Below are 20,078 nucleotides of genomic sequence, written 5' to 3' on the forward strand. Positions count from 1 at the left end.
CAAGGAGGCTCTTTTGGTGTCCACAGATTTCAAACTGCAGTGTCGGTCTAACACTCTGGTGGATCCAAAATCGAATCCGTGCGAGCAACCCGAATTCTTCCGATTATGTCGTCTACGCCCCTGCACCCATTATGGGCTTGACCACAGTGTGAACAATCGCCCCATTGTGGGTCTGGTCGAACTCATAATCTCCTTGCTAAAAAAACACTCTCTTAGCGCCTACGGGGTTGAAAGATATTTCAGAAAGAAGCCGGAATGTGGATCTTTTTGGGAATCTAGGATTTCCGGAACGGTATATTGCGCCCTTATTATTTCTTTATGTCCTGTCTTAAAAAGGGTTTGTACTTGTATTTTCCACTGGACACCGCAAAATGTGGAGTGGCTTTGCTAACCAGTTTATTAAATTTTTTTAATCATTTCCTCAACCTTTACCGCCCTATAGACAGTAACTGGGCCTTTTCTCACACTTATAGCGTTCGTCAGTCCCATACTGAAGCGGCCGCAGGTCATGAATTAAATAATTTTTAAAATCAAATTTAAAAGAAATAAATTATTTTTATAAGTAATTATTTCTTACGATCATTCTGTAGATATTAATAAATATCTATAATACAGAACAATGACAAAATAATTATTTAAATAGTAAATGGCAACACTTTTAAAACACCATGTGACCATCTTGCAACACATTACCACGTGGTTTCGTTTTCTACGTTGTTTGAATAGTTGACTTTGGTGAGAATTTTCTAAATGGGGAAAATTAGGAAGGAAAGAACGTTTCATTATACGACTAAGAAAAATCAGGATAAAAAAGTGCAAGAAACTCCAACAAACGTCGATACAGAGATGAAGGTTTGGTATAATACTAATTAATTGTGGCATAATATGTCTACGTAAAGAGAAATAAATTTTATATTTTAAGCTTGCATGCAATTAGCATAAATGCAATTAATGAAATGCTTTTCATTAATTAATTAATAGAGCTTTTGACACTCGTTGCGCCTACAATTTGTGGATTTCTGATGCTCGTTGCGCCAGGTAATGATCATACCATTGGAAGAAATATAAGCTGTAATATTCTGGTGCAGTGTTAGATTACAGCACATAGAAATCATGGAAAATAAGCATTTACGCCCCTTTAATGTAGTGACTAATTTAATACAGGGTCTTAAAAAAGTATGCTACCATTTGAAATTATTGTAATTAATATTAATTATTAACTGAGAACATCTTAATGTACATTAAAACATTGGAAAACTCAAATTTCCACATTTGCCTGTTAGAATTTCTCAATGTATGCACTTTGTGTCGTCCAACCAATACTTAAATCCTTCCTATACAGTGGAACAACCATTTAACCGGCTTGTATGGGACGCAAAGCCAGCCCTACCGTAGGGCAAACGGAGCAGCCGCTCCAGGCGCTAAGTCCTATGGGGTGCCTCAGTGGTAGAGAATATTAAAGGGTATAAATTAGGGGCAACCAAGGGGGGTGCCATAATGGGATCTCGCTCCATCCTAAAACTTGCCTCGGGCCAGCACTGATGGGATGGTCTATTCGAATAACCAAAAATTTAGATAATCAGAAAAATCGTAGACGACGTAAATAACACAGTTTATAGACTTTTAATTTTATATTTATAGTTTTTTCTTCGATGTAACAACCACATTCTTTCCTTTAGACATCATTTTTACTGTGTTTACTTCATTTCGCGAGTGTTTGAAGATGAGTGAAACGCGGGGAAACAATAGAGGCTTTAGAGTATTGAGTGAATAATAACTAACAAGGTTACAAATAATAGACTTATTAAAACACATTGACTGCCATGAGAAGAACAGCATTTTTATTGAACAAGAAAGTAAAAATTTTAAAATCTTAAAAGAATAGAAAAGGTTCAACAAGATATTAAGTAAATTCAAAGAACGCTCCCTTGAAATGCGTAACAATGAAAATCGTATGCTGATTTTTAGGAAACGAGTCATTTCTTGTTACAATTGGGAAAGAATGTAATTTGGAGTTCTTTGATTTTTTGCATTTATAGGTTTGTCCATATGTCTATCTTTCTGAGATAGGGATTGTGTTTTATAATTCAGATAAACTGGGTTCCGCTGTACTCGCTACGTCATATCCGACGTCGCACCTCCTGCAGATTACTTGTGTTGCGCAATGATGAGTGATTCTGACTTTGCAAACTGTAGAACACAAAACGCCTTCTCTTTTGTGGAGTTGTCATTTTTATTTACAACACTTTCTAGAGGTAGTAGATGAGACATTTGAATGAGGATATAATGTGAAATTCTGACAGTCACACTACAGTTTGTGTGTCACATACTTCCTGAATAATAATTAACATAATTACAGTAATTTAAAATGATTGCATACATTTTGGAAGACCCTACGTTACTATTGTAATACAGTGTATGTTAAGATAATATAAATCACTCTTCATAATTACGAGCAGATCATTTATTTGTCTCCTTCCTATTATTTTGTCCAGTGTGATTCCCATGTTCATTAGAATTTTCATGTAATCGTTTTTTATTAAGAGTAAGATAAAATTTGTTAAGACACGAATCATTCAGAAGCATAAATATATGTCATACTGTGTGCAATAAATGAAGCTGGTAAGCATTTCTTACAAAAATTAGTGTGTCTTTCTTTTCTTATATAAGTTTCCTTGTGTAAATCAATTTAGACAGGCAATATACCCTGAATTTTTTCTTTAACAATTAATATATTTGTAAACTTTTGTTTATTAATAGGGTTATCGTAATAGTTGAAGTCAAAATACAGACAGATTAGCATTAAAAGCACTCGGATAGCAAGGCAAAATGAAAGGAATTTATTCATATTTTTCAGTCTAGTAAATGTAGACATTGACATATATAATATAAAGTTTCCATTTACACTTTCCTTTGGGGCACAAAATGCAATTTTAAGTATAAGAAAACTATTTTACCACTTAGATAACAATTACTATCGAATTGAAAACCTGTATAATGAATGTTTGTGTGCATGTGTTTTAAGCAACATTTGCTTATGCAATTTGCCACCTAGCCAACAAATACAATAATAATTACCAAAAATTTAGCACCTTTTGTCAGATTTAAATTTAAGTTGTCATGATTTAACTATTAACTATACAATCATTTAAAAAGTATGGACATTTTGTTTATTTTTTTCAAAATACGGTACGGACGTGGACAGAGCCTTTAATGTACGGACTGTCCATACTAAATACGGATGTATGCTAATACTATTATTAAGCACTGACCAAGATTTTATTTCTGTCGGACATTGTCTGCATCTTGCTAGGATTAGAACTGCACGAACAAAAAGAATGAGTCTGTAAATAACTTTTAATCAGATATTATTTTAAGTTTTCTTTATGCGCCTATTCAAATAGCCTTATTAAAAAATTAGTTCTGTTTTTTAAAGCTATCAATCAACTGTTTGACAGGATTGTTGAGAGCTGAAATGGGGCATGGAAATAGAGTGAGCCCTTTTATCACTTCGTGGTCCCCTTTAGCTATATTTTTTGAACAAATAAAATATGTAGAATATCCCTTTATTAATAAAAAGCAGTCTTAAAGATTTTATATTCTGTTAGTAAAAATAATGTTAATTTTACACAGTAGGATGCTAGTGATAACTTCAATATCAAACAGACAACCAGATTCCTTTATCAGGCTCTTAAGGAAAAGTAATTAAGAATCACTGTGGCAAGATGCAGGCTGTCATCTCTTGTTAAATGTAATAATTATAAATAAAGAAATTAACTTTAGAATATTCTGTAAGAAATAATTGTTCCGGAGTGGACACAATCTTTAACTTGTGCTTACCGCTCAGATGAATACCTTTTATTTATAATTAAGTTATAATAACATTATGGTAGATTATAATTTAACTAAATATATGAGGTGTTTAACCTGAAAAAAACGAAATACAAAGAGACTTATCGCCAATCTTTTCTTGAATGTATCGAGTAGAGTTCCAACACCAATTTGGAGAATGGAACAATTCGAGAACTTTCTGGCATTGTTTCATGTATTCTTTTCTGAAATATTTCGGGCGCTGATTTAATTCCAAATGGTAACTGTTTAAATCTAAACTTCCCAAAGGGTGTTATAAATGTTGTCAAGTAAGATGATTCTGAGTCCAATGCAAACTGCCAAAACCCTGCATTAGCATCAATAATACTAAAGACTTTTGCATTATGTAATTGGTTGAGTATATAGTGGATTGACGCCATTGGAAAGTATTCTCTTTCAATATTCTCGTTTAAATTAGATAGAACAACGCAAGTTCTTATTTCGCCTGATTTCTTTGGAACCAAAACCATTGGAGTACACCATTCTGCAGATTCATCTAATGCCTCAATTATTCCCTTATTTACCATATCATTCAAAGTTTTTTTGAGCTTGTCCAAAAGGTACAATTGCTCTTGGGAGAGCTGTGGTACCTTAGAGGAACTGCTTGGACATAAGACTTCGCTTCAGGTTTAAGTTTAATGTGATAAGGTTTCTGTTCTTTCTCACTCCCTTGAAATAGATTGGAAAGTTCTTTAAACGGATTGAAAGCAGAGTTTAGTGTATGTATTCTTTTAATAATATTTAACTGTTTGCTTGCTTTACAACTTAACAAGGAATGATATAGTTTATTGATAACATATGTCTTCTTGGATGCAAAATCTCTCATTTCTTAGCTTCTCTGTAAACATTCCCACAACATCTAGTGTTTTCTTTCCAGGGCCATCTATTTGTTTCTTGTAATTTAACACAAAATAGCACTCTGTTGTATGTGTTGTGTAGTATAACTGTGACATCTGTCCCTGTGTCAATCTTGAAGTTTAAAGGAATGTCTCCCGTGAAAATGTTTGCTCTCCACTAATTAGACTGTTTCTATTACTCGACCCTTATACATGTGCCAAAAATGAATTTTGATTAGATTCTTTTATTTCATTTATACCCACTTTAGCTTCACAGACCTTTGTGTAATGACCTACTATTTTGCATTTATTACACACCACTTTACATGCAGGGTAATTTAGTATATTTCACAGCTTTTCCAAGCCAATAACAGGAATTTGAAGTTTTGTTTCTGGTAAATGAATCATCAGTAGCTTCCAGCTTTGAAAATACATTCGTTCTACGTGCAGTTTTGCCTAATTCGTATCTTATTTCTGGAATTGTTCTTAAAAGTTTTCTGCTGTTTTTTCACCATTTCAGCCTGTCTCGCAGTGTTTACTGTTTTTTCCATAGTTAGTTCTGTTTCCAGCTGCAAACGTTCAGACTTTTTGTCTCTAACGCTGCAAACTATTCTGTCTCTAATAATTTCGTCTTGAAATGAAGCAGACAAATCACATGTTTTAACAAGACTATATAACAAGGTAATGAAATTCTCCTCTGTCTCCTTTTTGTTAAAACTCAGAATAGAATTTATATCTTTTGCATATAACATTCTTAGTTGGGACAAGGTATTTTTTGAATGCCCCCTTAAATTTTGAATAGTCATTTCTATCCTCTTCTGGGAAACTAAATGACACCAAAATTTCCTCAGCTTTCTGTACCATTAAGTATATTAAAGAATTTATCTGGTCAGCTTCTTTATTATGGAGTCCAGGCATCGTTCAAAACGCCCTATCAATGTTCTCCAATCTTTGGGACGAAAATTAAACACTTCTGGCGCTGGGATCTGATACATTATCCTCTACGCTGCCACCATATATTATAAATGACTCGACTGACCAGATAACACAGATAACTCTTTATTAAAGACAAACTGAACGCTTGTATATTTCTCTGGCTCCCAGGAACTACAACATGGATGTCCTTTTTCTAGTCTATATCTCAACATTTTGTTATTATACTTGTATTTATACGCTATAGTGGGGTGAAGCAATAGCCAAATGAGTGTCGTGGAGGATGTCACAAACTAATAATGGTTGGTGTAATACTTGGTAATGAACACTGTCTGTACAACCATTATTAGGGGGGTGCCAATATCATAGAGCAACTGAACTCATGGTTTTTCCACTTATCACATTCACATTTTGAAAGGATCTCTTAGTATCCACAGGGCAGAGAGAGTTAAAAATAATATAAAAGACTTCTATTCCATCTTCTTTATATTTATGGTTAATCAGTAGTGGGTTAATGCATCATACTAAATGCCAAATAATTATGGGATCTTTCATTCCGATGACCTAGCAGGTGTGTATTTTGTTTATAAGATAACCCATGTTATGGCATATTTATGCATACAGCCATAAATGCTATGATGTACAGATAAGTCTGCTATATTTTAATTTTTATAAACTATTTCTTTGTGCTTTTTCGGCTTCATTTCATCACAAACTCTACTTGTGTTGTAATCCACAAATTCCATGAATTACACTGTAGAAAATATAACTTCAGAAATTTTTTTTTTACAGCTCCAAATATCAAATCTGGCTTCCAGTTTATTCAGTAGCGTCAACATTACCGAAGATATGCTGAAGCAAAAACTACCGGAGTTTGACCAGATGAGCGTCAAAAGTTTCGCGTCCAACGGAATGCAGATGTCAAAGAAAGATAAAAGGCGGTTAAGGCACCAGTTATTTATACAAAGTACCGTTGTGTATTCTTTATCCTTTATATAAATGATTTATTAAACTTTAAAATATTTAATTTCAAACTTAACTCTACTTTTAAATGGAATGCGTATTTTATTGTTTTGGCAAGATTTACGTTATTTACTTGCTCGGTTTGTACTTCCAAATGCTTTTGGGTTACCGTAATCAATCTTCGGAGATGCTTAAGACATTTATTTACAACATTTACGTCGGCGCTTGTCTGAACAATCTTCGAAACTATAAATCATTGTCTTCTCTCATTATAAAATCAATGGCTGTGTATCATTTTGTCAACTGTTGCTTGAGAACTGTAAAGAAATAATGTAAAAGAAAAACACGCCCGCTATGCTCCTGGCAAATTCAGGCCCTTAGTTTACATTAATCTGGCCCACAAATGATAGAAATGGTTTTACTTTTAGTATATAAGGAATATGCAAAATATTTGTAACCTTCTTGGAGATTGTAGAATTAATGTGATAAAGCAATGTAATATGGGAATTCTGCAAGATGAGGTGTTTTCTGAGTGGACTTTCTATAGGGAAACCGGGCCTTGTTTAGGTGTTAGTAAGTGAAGAAAACATGTAAACCTTCACTGGCCACCCGACTGGTGAGGCGCAGACCTACAGCTACTTATCAGTGTTGGATCAATTGAAAAGACGAGGTCCCTGTTAGATCTGGCTTGGGGATGTTTAGCCACAGTTTACAATTTGTCGCAAGTACCAAAATCAACCATCTTTGAACGTGGTCTAAATAAACTTCTGAGAAACTTTAGCTATTGTTTTTATCGCTGTTACTCCCAGATTTTAGGTGTCCACGAACTAATCGGATGAATCATTTTGTTACGCCAAATGACCACCAGATTACATCAGTCTACTTTTTTGCAATTATATTTAATTAATTACTAAGTAATTTGTCACTACAGGGAAGCATTAGATTAATTTCCATTCCCAAAACAAGGCCAAAGAGAAAGCTATAGTCAAAACCTGCTGCTATCAGGGTGTAAAAACCAATTTCTTATCATTGTCTGAACTAAGACTAACAAGAAATGTTATTCCTGCAATGTTCCTTTCATAAGGAGTTTTAAATTGTGGTTAAGATCTGGAATCCATCATCTCTACAATCTCTACAATATGAACATGAACCCAAAAGCCCAATTTATTGTTTAAAGCCAAAATTATCGGCAATAATGTTTAGCATGAGACGGTACACTGCCTATTTCTATACAAATTATTTATTATTTAATTAATTACATAGCCATATTTTAGTCTGATAACTTGGTAGTTTGTCTTACTTTAATGATAATTGTCCTCGTATAGTAGTCCCTTACAACGCGGGGATTCGTTACACGTTATAGAAAATCACGTTATCGAAACCTGCATTATCGCATGATTTATGAAAGTTTAAACCTTGGCCCGTATATTTCTAATCAACAAAATTTGAGGGCATCGCTTGCTTTATCTGCGTGTTGTACGGGACTCTACTGTAATTGAGGTTAATAGAAGAATGTTTACGACTTTGGCAGCATCTTTAGAACCATTAATATCATATACTTCCTTTTAATCACGGATGGCTTCATATAAAATATCAGTTCCTTAGTGTCTAAAACTTCATGTAGAGAATATAAGATAAAGAATACTTTATACAAGACACTGTTGTCTATTTCTTATTTTGATTTATATATATTAATTCAAAAAATTTACAATTTCAGAGATTAATGCAGTGGTGAAAAGGAAACAGGAATTAAAAGAGAGAGCCAAGAGGAGACAAATGCCCGTAGTTGGAGATATGAAACCCTTAGAAGACGCTCTTCCGACTTTAGAGCTTCTGTTGAAACAGAATAATGAGTACGTATAAATAAAACGGATCCTAAAGTGATAAGTTTACCGAAAAATACAGGATTTCTTCCAGTGTTTAAAGTAAAAACAAATGAAAAAAAAACCTATATCCTGCAGAAACTAAGCCCCTTTTTTCATTGTACCCATATGTTTGGCTAGGTAAGGGACAGGACTCGGCATATTCAGTATAAACTTACAAATATAATCTAGTTAATGTTTGTGGGTTAGGAATGTAATGATTCTTCTTTGTAGATTCATTTGTCACAGCTTATTTGAGGGTGCTTTAAAACCATTAAACAAAGACTTTGCAAATACGATTATTGTTGGCCAGTTCCATAACCAGAAATAAATCATTGGGGAGCGTACAAGGGCAAGATGAAAAATTCTGACTGGTTTTTTTCTCTTTTCCAACAGGCACTAGACCTATTAGCTACAGTCCAAGTGTAAGAAATGTAACAATAGCCTAAGTTTATGTTGAAAGTGAAAGAATATATTATAATATGTGTATAATATGCTTTCAGTTTCATCATATATATATACATATGTAATATAATAATTGAGGGAACTCAGTTCTCATAGCTTCCTGTAGCTACAACTCAACTGTTGACCATCAGTATGAGAAATCAAATAGGCAAAGTGTGGTCCACTAGTGTATTATCTGTTATATCTGAGGACACCATAGTCAACTATAAAATGCATTTCACATTAGTTGTGATGTGATGAACAAAGAGAACTTATATTATGAAATGACTTCATTTATATACTTAACTTTAACACAGTAACTTCAAGCAGAAATATAAACAATGACTGAACCAATTTATTGTGAATAACACCATAAATAACACTTGCTACCTGATGTCTCCACATAATATATTTCCATTGTGAGTAATTTTGTCATTTATACATTATGCAAAACCATCAGTCAATGTCTTTGTTCCAACAGAAGAAACTTGAGACTAAGCCAGAACCTTAGATCTAGATTTGGTGCTCAGTGGCGTAGCAAACATAACTGGCACCCAGAGCACAACACTATTGACGCCCCTCCAGAAACAAATCTTGTTTGTCTTGGAGATCATTTGGCGCCCCTCTGCGACAGGTGCCCCGGGCATGATATACCCCCTTGCCTCCCTCGCTACGCTAGTGTTGGTGCTATTTTCAAAATCTACTATGCGGGCTGTAAAATCAAACGAAAAGTATTAGAACTGCTGGCATGATGAAACTCTTGACTTCTAACTTAGAAGAAATCTGTAATTTAAAATAACATGGATGAAATCTAATAATGTTTGGTTACTTGACTGAGTAGCAGTGTAAAGATGTCAATAAAACTCAGGTTTCTGATGACTAATGGGCTAGCCACTCAGAATTTTCTTCAAGTGTAACTTCTAAATAGGGGCCAAGTTTCTAATAAGAAAGTCCTCCCGGAAGGCAACCCTCTTGGCAAATCACTAACGCGTTGTGTTGCCTTGAGTTAAGTAGTTTGTTTATATTTGTATGTGTTATGTATTTATAAATGATTTTATATGTATGTATGTGAAAGTTTTGTTTTTGTTCCTCTGCAGGAAAACAGAAGAAAAGAAGTCAACTAAACCTTTGGCTTGCAGATCAACTTATGCGAGGCAAAAAGCCATGTAAGTTTATATCGAGTAGAAGCAGGATTTATTACACAACACACAAACTTAGCATCTCCAAATTAAGTCCCTCTACAGCAATGTAACTCTTTCAATCTATGTGAAAACAATACTACTTGCCTCATTGTTTGCAACAGTAGCAGTCCCCCCTAGGACTGGGGTTATCTTCAATCTGACTCTTTTTCAAACTCTTAAACATGGCTTTGACATTGCTTACCATACTCTACACAGAATGTGTCAAAAGTTTCTGTGAAGGCTTCACAGAGTTACACACAAAATTTGATTTTGCTTGCTGTTCCATACATTATTTTGTACCTGCCAACTTCCTCTGACACTGTCATAAAAATTCAGTCCTTTCTTGCTGCTCACAATGGAGATAAATAACATCAATTATGCTTGAACATAAGCATATACTTAAAGAAACTGATATACACTAAGAATCTTATACAAGTCGACCTCCCTATAACACTGTTGATTATTCCGTTTTATATGAATTCCATGTTGTACGAGTCACTTAGATTTTAGAAATACGTGAGCCATTCGCTGCCCGGCACAAGTATTTGTAAAATCTAAGTGACTCGTACAACATGGAATTCATATAAAACGGAATAATCAACAGTGTTATAGGGAGGTCGACTTGTATAAGATTCTTAGTGTATATCAGTTTCTTTAAGTATATGCTTATGTTCAAGCATAATTGATGTTATTTATCTCCATTATGAGCAGCAAGAAAGGACTGAATTTTTATGACAGTGTCAGAGGAAGTTGGCAGGTACAAAATAATGTATGGAACAGCAAGCAAAATCAAATTTTGTGTGTAACTCTGTGAAGCCTTCACAGAAACTTTTGACACATTCTGTGTAGAGTATGGTAAGCAATGTCAAAGCCATGTTTAAGAGTTTGAAAAAGAGTCAGATTGAAGATAACCCCAGTCCTAGGGGGGACTGCTACTGTTGCAAACAATGAGGCAAGTAGTATTGTTTTCACATAGATTGAAAGAGTTACATTGCTGTAGAGGGACTTAATTTGGAGATGCTAAGTTTGTGTGTTGTGTAATAAATCCTGCTTCTACTCGATATAAACTTACATGGCTTTTTGCCTCGCATAAGTTGATCTGCAAGCCAAAGGTTTAGTTGACTTCTTTTCTTCTGTTTTCCTGCAGAGGAACAAAAACAAAACTTTCACATACATACATATAAAATCATTTATAAATACATAACACATACAAATATAAACAAACTACTTAACTCAAGGCAACACAACGCGTTAGTGATTTGCCAAGAGGGTTGCCTTCCGGGAGGACTTTCTTATTAGAAACTTGGCCCCTATTTAGAAGTTACACTTGAAGAAAATTCTGAGTGGCTAGCCCATTAGTCATCAGAAACCTGAGTTTTATTGACATCTTTACACTGCTACTCAGTCAAGTAACCAAACATTATTAGATTTCATCCATGTTATTTTAAATTACAGATTTCTTCTAAGTTAGAAGTCAAGAGTTTCATCATGCCAGCAGTTCTAATACTNTTTTTTTTACATTTAGTTAGAATTTCTGTCATGACTATCCCACTCGCAAAGAAAACATGCATACTTCGTGTAGCCTTGTTGCATTCCCAATGTCATAGCAATTACTTTGAAGTCTCCACATATTTTCCATTTGTATTCATTGTATTGTAATGAATTTATCATCCTTCATAAGAATTTGTAATTCTCTTTAGTCAAGCTGGCATAAGCAACTGGAACAGAGGGCATTTTATTTCCATTGTGGAGAAAAACACCCTTGAGACTTATTTTCAATGCATCTATGAAAAGTCTCCACTCCTGTGAACTGTAGGTGAAGTTCAGCACCTTCATTAGGCCAGCAACATCATTGTCACGTTCGATTATTACTGCATGCAGCAACATACACATATTTCTCTATAACGTCTGTGTTTGCCATGAACTGTGAATATATACATATATATATATACACGTTACACAAAAAGTATCCCTGACAACAAAATTCTGTTTCCAGATTTGAATTTCCCATGATAAATTGGTTTAGAATCAAACATTTTAATATCAGAAATAGAACCCTTGTCAAACAGTGTTATATGCAATTGTGAGAAAGTTTATTCCAGTTTTTACCCTACCTCATGTATATATGTACAGTGATATCCCGAACTTACGCGATAGGTGGGACCGAGTGATAACCGCATAAGTCGGGGTATAATATCGCAATTTGTGTAAAACCCAACTTGGATGTACGTAAGCTAATAATTGCTCTCGTTAATCATATCTCGTCTTTTGATTCGTTTACGGTTAGAAGAAATCACCACATAGAGTTTCTCAAGTGTCCGTAGATATAACAAAGACAGAAATAAATAACACAAAATAAATTGTGGCTATGTGTAGATTCCGCACAACACATCTGAACATGTAAGCCGAACAATAGTGTGGGGGATTGAGTAATCGAGAGTTGCTTGGCGCTCAAACAAAAGACGAATCAACGAGATGTGAAAATCGCATAAGTTGAGGTATTACTGTATATCAGAGCATGCTTGTTTGCTGCTCCCACTTGATAGTTAACAGTAAGATTACCAGCGAATAGTAACACCATCTACTGCAAAGTGGAAATGCCAGACATACAACTTACGGGTTTAGTTTGCAATGCCGTAACGATAACATAACATTGCGTATTTCTCACTGCACAATAACTTTTCACCCCTTGTATCACTTACTAGTTGAGATATGCTCATGCTAAACATTGGTAAATGGTTATTTTTGACAACTTAAATTCACATTTTTACACTTAAATATGCATATTCATTAATATTTGGTTAAACGAGAGTATTTCTAATTATTAAATTAATATATTTTGTAGGTTGGAAGATATAGCCATATTTCAACAAGTGTTAAATCATCCTTCCTTCAAACAGGATCCGGCAAGTACCATCAAAACTCATCTCCAAAACAAGTTACAATCCAACAACGTGGAAACATAATTTTCATTAAAAGAAAATGTTATTTTGTATTATTGAAATTGTAAATTAGTTTATATTAAATATTCATTTATTCTATGTGAAAACAGTGTCACTTGTTTTGAGAATTCTCTGACAATTCTTTGGATTAAGCGACTGATAGGTCTACAAAATGTTTTAAAACTGCTCGATGGCTGGATGAAACGAAAAAAGACGTAGCCTGCTGCTCCAAAAAGCTTTTGTGTCCTACTCGTATCATTAGAAATTCTTGTGAATAGTTTTATCTGGATATATGTCAGGCTCTGTTCTTCCTCATCTAGCTGTTCTTCTGTGGACATGGAGAAACGCATACTTTACATGGGAGAAAAAGCCATCTTCAAGCATCAGATTAATCAATAATACCAGAAGGTGCTGGCATGATTAATAGCAATACTTTTGGAGACTTGCAGGATATGATTAAAAGTCCCTCTTACCGCTCACACAACAAACACGAAATGAATTATCTTGCTGGAAAGGCCTCCAAACAATACAGTGAAAATACTGAACTGTGAGATTTGTTTTAATAGTATACTGGGGTATGGGGATGGCCGTACCTTTTAACGTGTGCCCCTTGTTTTTAGTCTGAATTGTCCTTTTCCTAATTCCCAAGAGAGCCCCAAATTTTATTATTTACAAACAGGAGAAAATTTATGACACTATAATTTATTATTCAAATAGAAACTAATAAATGGCATTTTGCCATTATCCAATGCAACTATTTTTATGTAATTATTTATTTGTATGTTGACCAAAACCATATTCCTTGTTTTCAAGGCCAAGTTTGCCTCAGAGCAACCAGTCCCATCTTGTAAGAGCACTGCTCCGACATTAAATCTTAGTGTTTGAAGCTTCTTGCATAATGTACGGTGCCCTTTTTAAATACAGTATATAGTCTTCGGGCACCACTGCTGCAGTAGCAATTTTAATACATTCCAGTGGAATTACCTGGTACCAATCGGACCATAACTGTAACCCTTATATCATCCTTTCTGAAACACAGCTGTATGCCAGTTTCGCAGTTTTTATCAATGAATAGAATTTTACAATATACCTATAACTAAACACTATATCGTCACACTGGAGTGCCTGGATTCCAGTTCAAGTTGGCTCGGAAATTATTATTGTGTTGAATTGGATATGTCGAGTCTTTTCTCGCCCCATGGCTTTCTTCATATTGGGATGACTGAACCTGCAATAAAAATTTAAAATATTCTCTTTAGTGTGGGCAGGAAAGAAAATGTTAAAGTTAAAAGAACCTGTAATTAAGGCGAAAGGCTTTTTAACTCTCCTCTTCACAGGTGCTAAGAGGGCAATTTTTCTAAGCAAGCGCCAGCCAGTGGCCAAGCGGTCTTCGTACCCTGAACACAGTTTGGTCATGGGTTTACTCCTCGCTCCGACAGGCTGTCCATGTGTAGTTTTCCGGGTTTTCTCCGCATCTGTAACACACAAATAAGAGCCAGTTTCCCTCCTGAAGACATCCTCCTAGGCAGTTCTCCAAGTATTGCGTTGCCGTAAATCAAACAAACCATCTAAGCAAGTTCTTAACGAGTGGTGAGGGGCGTGCCCCGACATACCTAGACGATCACCCCCGAAAAATTCCTGGGTGTTTTCGATATCGGAGCGGTGGGCTGTCACCTTAATCGCCTAGCCGTTAAAATTAGCGTTAACTATATAATATTTGATTCATATATTTTTAAAATTTAAATAAAATTATTATTATTCGTTACCGATATTAAAAACATATATTTTTTCTAATTGAAAAAAATTTACGCGAAACAATTTTAGTGTTGCCAGGTGTATCGTTTGACACAGCTGGCAACACTTAAACAAATTCTTTCGCGTGTGTAAACACAGAAGCTTTGTTTACGGGTCCGTCGCGTTTCGCGTAATCGCGTTTGTATTTTGAATTTTTTTTTTAAATACGTGAAATTAGAAATGGAAAGCCCGGTCGAAACGGCTAAAGACGGCATCAAGAAGGTTTACGTTGCCATCGAAGATAATAAAGAGACAAAGGTATTTATATAAATGACAGGTTGTTGTTCTCGGCGCCGCCATCTTTGATGCTTGTTGCGCCACCGGTGTTAGTTTTGGCACTTTATTAAACCACGTGGTTTTACGGTGTTTTGATAAAAGATGAAATGCTTACTGNTATTTAATTAATTACTAAGTAATTTGTCACTACAGGGAAGCATTAGATTAATTTCCATTCCCAAAACAAGGCCAAAGAGAAAGCTATAGTCAAAACCTGCTGCTATCAGGGTGTAAAAACCAATTTCTTATCATTGTCTGAACTAAGACTAACAAGAAATGTTATTCCTGCAATGTTCCTTTCATAAGGAGTTTTAAATTGTGGTTAAGATCTGGAATCCATCATCTCTACAATCTCTACAATATGAACATGAACCCAAAAGCCCAATTTATTGTTTAAAGCCAAAATTATCGGCAATAATGTTTAGCATGAGACGGTACACTGCCTATTTCTATACAAATTATTTATTATTTAATTAATTACATAGCCATATTTTAGTCTGATAACTTGGTAGTTTGTCTTACTTTAATGATAATTGTCCTCGTATAGTAGTCCCTTACAACGCGGGGATTCGTTACACGTTATAGAAAATCACGTTATCGAAACCTGCATTATCGCACGATTTATGAAAGTTTAAACCTTGGCCCGTATATTTCTAATCAACAAAATTTGAGGGCATCACTTGCTTTATCTGCGCGTTGTACGGGACTCTACTGTAATTGAGGTTAATAGAAGAATGTTTACGACTTTGGCAGCATCTTTAGAACCATTAATATCATATACTTCCTTTTAATCACGGATGGCTTCATATAAAATATCAGTTCCTTAGTGTCTAAAACTTCATGTAGAGAATATAAGATAAAGAATACTTTATACAAGACACTGTTGTCTATTTCTTATTTTGATTTATATATATTAATTCAAAAAATTTACAATTTCAGAGATTAATGCAGTGGTGAAAAGGAAACAGGAATTAAAAGAGAGAGCCAAGAGGAGACAAATGCCCGTAGTTGGAGATATGAAACCCTTAGAAGACGCTCTTCCGACTTTAGAGCTTCTGTTGAAACAGAATAATGAGTACGTATAAATAAAACGGATCCTAAAGTGATAAGTTTACCGAAAAATACAGGATTTCTTCCAGTGTTTAAAGTAAAAACAAATGAAAAAAAAACCTATATCCTGCAGAAACTAAGCCCCTTTTTTCATTGTACCCATATGTTTGGCTAGGTAAGGGACAGGACTCGGCATATTCAGTATAAACTTACAAATATAATCTAGTTAATGTTTGTGGGTTAGGAATGTAATGATTCTTCTTTGTAGATTCATTTGTCACAGCTTATTTGAGGGTGCTTTAAAACCATTAAACAAAGACTTTGCAAATACGATTATTGTTGGCCAGTTCCATAACCAGAAATAAATCATTGGGGAGCGTACAAGGGCAAGATGAAAAATTCTGACTGGTTTTTTTCTCTTTTCCAACAGGCACTAGACCTATTAGCTACAGTCCAAGTGTAAGAAATGTAACAATAGCCTAAGTTTATGTTGAAAGTGAAAGAATATATTATAATATGTGTATAATATGCTTTCAGTTTCATCATATATATATACATATGTAATATAATAATTGAGGGAACTCAGTTCTCATAGCTTCCTGTAGCTACAACTCAACTGTTGACCATCAGTATGAGAAATCAAATAGGCAAAGTGTGGTCCACTAGTGTATTATCTGTTATATCTGAGGACACCATAGTCAACTATAAAATGCATTTCACATTAGTTGTGATGTGATGAACAAAGAGAACTTATATTATGAAATGACTTCATTTATATACTTAACTTTAACACAGTAACTTCAAGCAGAAATATAAACAATGACTGAACCAATTTATTGTGAATAACACCATAAATAACACTTGCTACCTGATGTCTCCACATAATATATTTCCATTGTGAGTAATTTTGTCATTTATACATTATGCAAAACCATCAGTCAATGTCTTTGTTCCAACAGAAGAAACTTGAGACTAAGCCAGAACCTTAGATCTAGATTTGGTGCTCAGTGGCGTAGCAAACATAACTGGCACCCAGAGCACAACACTATTGACGCCCCTCCAGAAACAAATCTTGTTTGTCTTGGAGATCATTTGGCGCCCCTCTGCGACAGGTGCCCCGGGCATGATATACCCCCTTGCCTCCCTCGCTACGCTAGTGTTGATGCTATTTTCAAAATCTACTATGCGGGCTGTAAAATCAAACGAAAAGTATTAGAACTGCTGGCATGATGAAACTCTTGACTTCTAACTTAGAAGAAATCTGTAATTTAAAATAACATGGATGAAATCTAATAATGTTTGGTTACTTGACTGAGTAGCAGTGTAAAGATGTCAATAAAACTCAGGTTTCTGATGACTAATGGGCTAGCCACTCAGAATTTTCTTCAAGTGTAACTTCTAAATAGGGGCCAAGTTTCTAATAAGAAAGTCCTCCCGGAAGGCAACCCTCTTGGCAAATCACTAACGCGTTGTGTTGCCTTGAGTTAAGTAGTTTGTTTATATTTGTATGTGTTATGTATTTATAAATGATTTTATATGTATGTATGTGAAAGTTTTGTTTTTGTTCCTCTGCAGGAAAACAGAAGAAAAGAAGTCAACTAAACCTTTGGCTTGCAGATCAACTTATGCGAGGCAAAAAGCCATGTAAGTTTATATCGAGTAGAAGCAGGATTTATTACACAACACACAAACTTAGCATCTCCAAATTAAGTCCCTCTACAGCAATGTAACTCTTTCAATCTATGTGAAAACAATACTACTTGCCTCATTGTTTGCAACAGTAGCAGTCCCCCCTAGGACTGGGGTTATCTTCAATCTGACTCTTTTTCAAACTCTTAAACATGGCTTTGACATTGCTTACCATACTCTACACAGAATGTGTCAAAAGTTTCTGTGAAGGCTTCACAGAGTTACACACAAAATTTGATTTTGCTTGCTGTTCCATACATTATTTTGTACCTGCCAACTTCCTCTGACACTGTCATAAAAATTCAGTCCTTTCTTGCTGCTCATAATGGAGATAAATAACATCAATTATGCTTGAACATAAGCATATACTTAAAGAAACTGATATACACTAAGAATCTTATACAAGTCGACCTCCCTATAACACTGTTGATTATTCCGTTTTATATGAATTCCATGTTGTACGAGTCACTTAGATTTTAGAAATACGTGAGCCATTCGCTGCCCGGCACAAGTATTTGTAAAATCTAAGTGACTCGTACAACATGGAATTCATATAAAACGGAATAATCAACAGTGTTATAGGGGGGTCGACTTGTATAAGATTCTTAGTGTATATCAGTTTCTTTAAGTATATGCTTATGTTCAAGCATAATTGATGTTATTTATCTCCATTGTGAGCAGCAAGAAAGGACTGAATTTTTATGACAGTGTCAGAGGAAGTTGGCAGGTACAAAATAATGTATGGAACAGCAAGCAAAATCAAATTTTGTGTGTAACTCTGTGAAGCCTTCACAGAAACTTTTGACACATTCTGTGTAGAGTATGGTAAGCAATGTCAAAGCCATGTTTAAGAGTTTGAAAAAGAGTCAGATTGAAGATAACCCCAGTCCTAGGGGGGACTGCTACTGTTGCAAACAATGAGGCAAGTAGTATTGTTTTCACATAGATTGAAAGAGTTACATTGCTGTAGAGGGACTTAATTTGGAGATGCTAAGTTTGTGTGTTGTGTAATAAATCCTGCTTCTACTCGATATAAACTTACATGGCTTTTTGCCTCGCATAAGTTGATCTGCAAGCCAAAGGTTTAGTTGACTTCTTTTCTTCTGTTTTCCTGCAGAGGAACAAAAACAAAACTTTCACATACATACATATAAAATCATTTATAAATACATAACACATACAAATATAAACAAACTACTTAACTCAAGGCAACACAACGCGTTAGTGATTTGCCAAGAGGGTTGCCTTCCGGGAGGACTTTCTTATTAGAAACTTGGCCCCTATTTAGAAGTTACACTTGAAGAAAATTCTGAGTGGCTAGCCCATTAGTCATCAGAAACCTGAGTTTTATTGACATCTTTACACTGCTACTCAGTCAAGTAACCAAACATTATTAGATTTCATCCATGTTATTTTAAATTACAGATTTCTTCTAAGTTAGAAGTCAAGAGTTTCATCATGCCAGCAGTTCTAATACTTTTCGTTTGATTTTACAGCCCGCATAGTAGATTTTGAAAATAGCACCAACACTAGCGTAGCGAGGGAGGCAAGGGGGTATATCATGCCCGGGGCACCTGTCGCAGAGGGGCGCCAAATGATCTCCAAGACAAACAAGATTTGTTTCTGGAGGGGCGTCAATAGTGTTGTGCTCTGGGTGCCAGTTATGTTTGCTACGCCACTGAGCACCAAATCTAGATCTAAGGTTCTGGCTTAGTCTCAAGTTTCTTCTGTTGGAACAAAGACATTGACTGATGGTTTTGCATAATGTATAAATGACAAAATTACTCACAATGGAAATATATTATGTGGAGACATCAGGTAGCAAGTGTTATTTATGGTGTTATTCACAATAAATTGGTTCAGTCATTGTTTATATTTCTGCTTGAAGTTACTGTGTTAAAGTTAAGTATATAAATGAAGTCATTTCATAATATAAGTTCTCTTTGTTCATCACATCACAACTAATGTGAAATGCATTTTATAGTTGACTATGGTGTCCTCAGATATAACAGATAATACACTAGTGGACCACACTTTGCCTATTTGATTTCTCATACTGATGGTCAACAGTTGAGTTGTAGCTACAGGAAGCTATGAGAACTGAGTTCCCTCAATTATTATATTACATATGTATATATATATGATGAAACTGAAAGCATATTATACACATATTATAATATATTCTTTCACTTTCAACATAAACTTAGGCTATTGTTACATTTCTTACACTTGGACTGT

The 20,078-nt window shown here is 34.8% G+C and overlaps 1 protein-coding gene across 2 annotated transcripts; it reads left to right on the top strand.

Moving 5' to 3' along the window:
• Positions 1 to 670: 670 nt before the first annotated feature.
• LOC111634566 (protein FAM207A-like) lies at positions 671 to 13,092 on the top strand. 2 transcript variants are annotated; one of them, XM_023379368.1, is made up of 5 exons: positions 671 to 852; positions 6,432 to 6,606; positions 8,320 to 8,455; positions 10,006 to 10,074; positions 12,935 to 13,092. In XM_023379368.1, the coding sequence occupies exons 1-5, from the start codon at positions 751 to 753 to the stop codon at positions 13,053 to 13,055; spliced, it is 603 nt and encodes a 200-aa protein (XP_023235136.1). In that variant the 5' UTR covers positions 671 to 750; the 3' UTR covers positions 13,056 to 13,092. The 2 variants fall into 2 exon arrangements, with proteins under 2 accessions (XP_023235136.1, XP_023235137.1); XM_023379369.1 differs by lacking the exon at positions 10,006 to 10,074 and having other exon boundaries at positions 12,935 to 13,090.
• The last annotated feature ends 6,986 nt before the right edge of the window (positions 13,093 to 20,078 follow it).

This window comes from Centruroides sculpturatus, unplaced genomic scaffold (assembly GCF_000671375.1).
Source record: "Centruroides sculpturatus isolate CEXI.00-Female unplaced genomic scaffold, Cexi_2.0 scaffold706, whole genome shotgun sequence".
Lineage (NCBI taxonomy): Eukaryota > Metazoa > Arthropoda > Arachnida > Scorpiones > Buthidae > Centruroides > Centruroides sculpturatus.

Coding starts and splice junctions, on each gene's coding strand:
- LOC111634566 (XM_023379368.1), top strand. CDS start 751: ATGGGGAAAATTAGGAAGGAAAGAACGTTTCATTATACGACTAAGAAA. Junction 8,456..10,005: donor CTGTTGAAACAGAATAATGA/GTACGTATAAAT, acceptor GTTCCTCTGCAG/GAAAACAGAAGAAAAGAAGT. Junction 10,075..12,934: donor TATGCGAGGCAAAAAGCCAT/GTAAGTTTATAT, acceptor TATATTTTGTAG/GTTGGAAGATATAGCCATAT.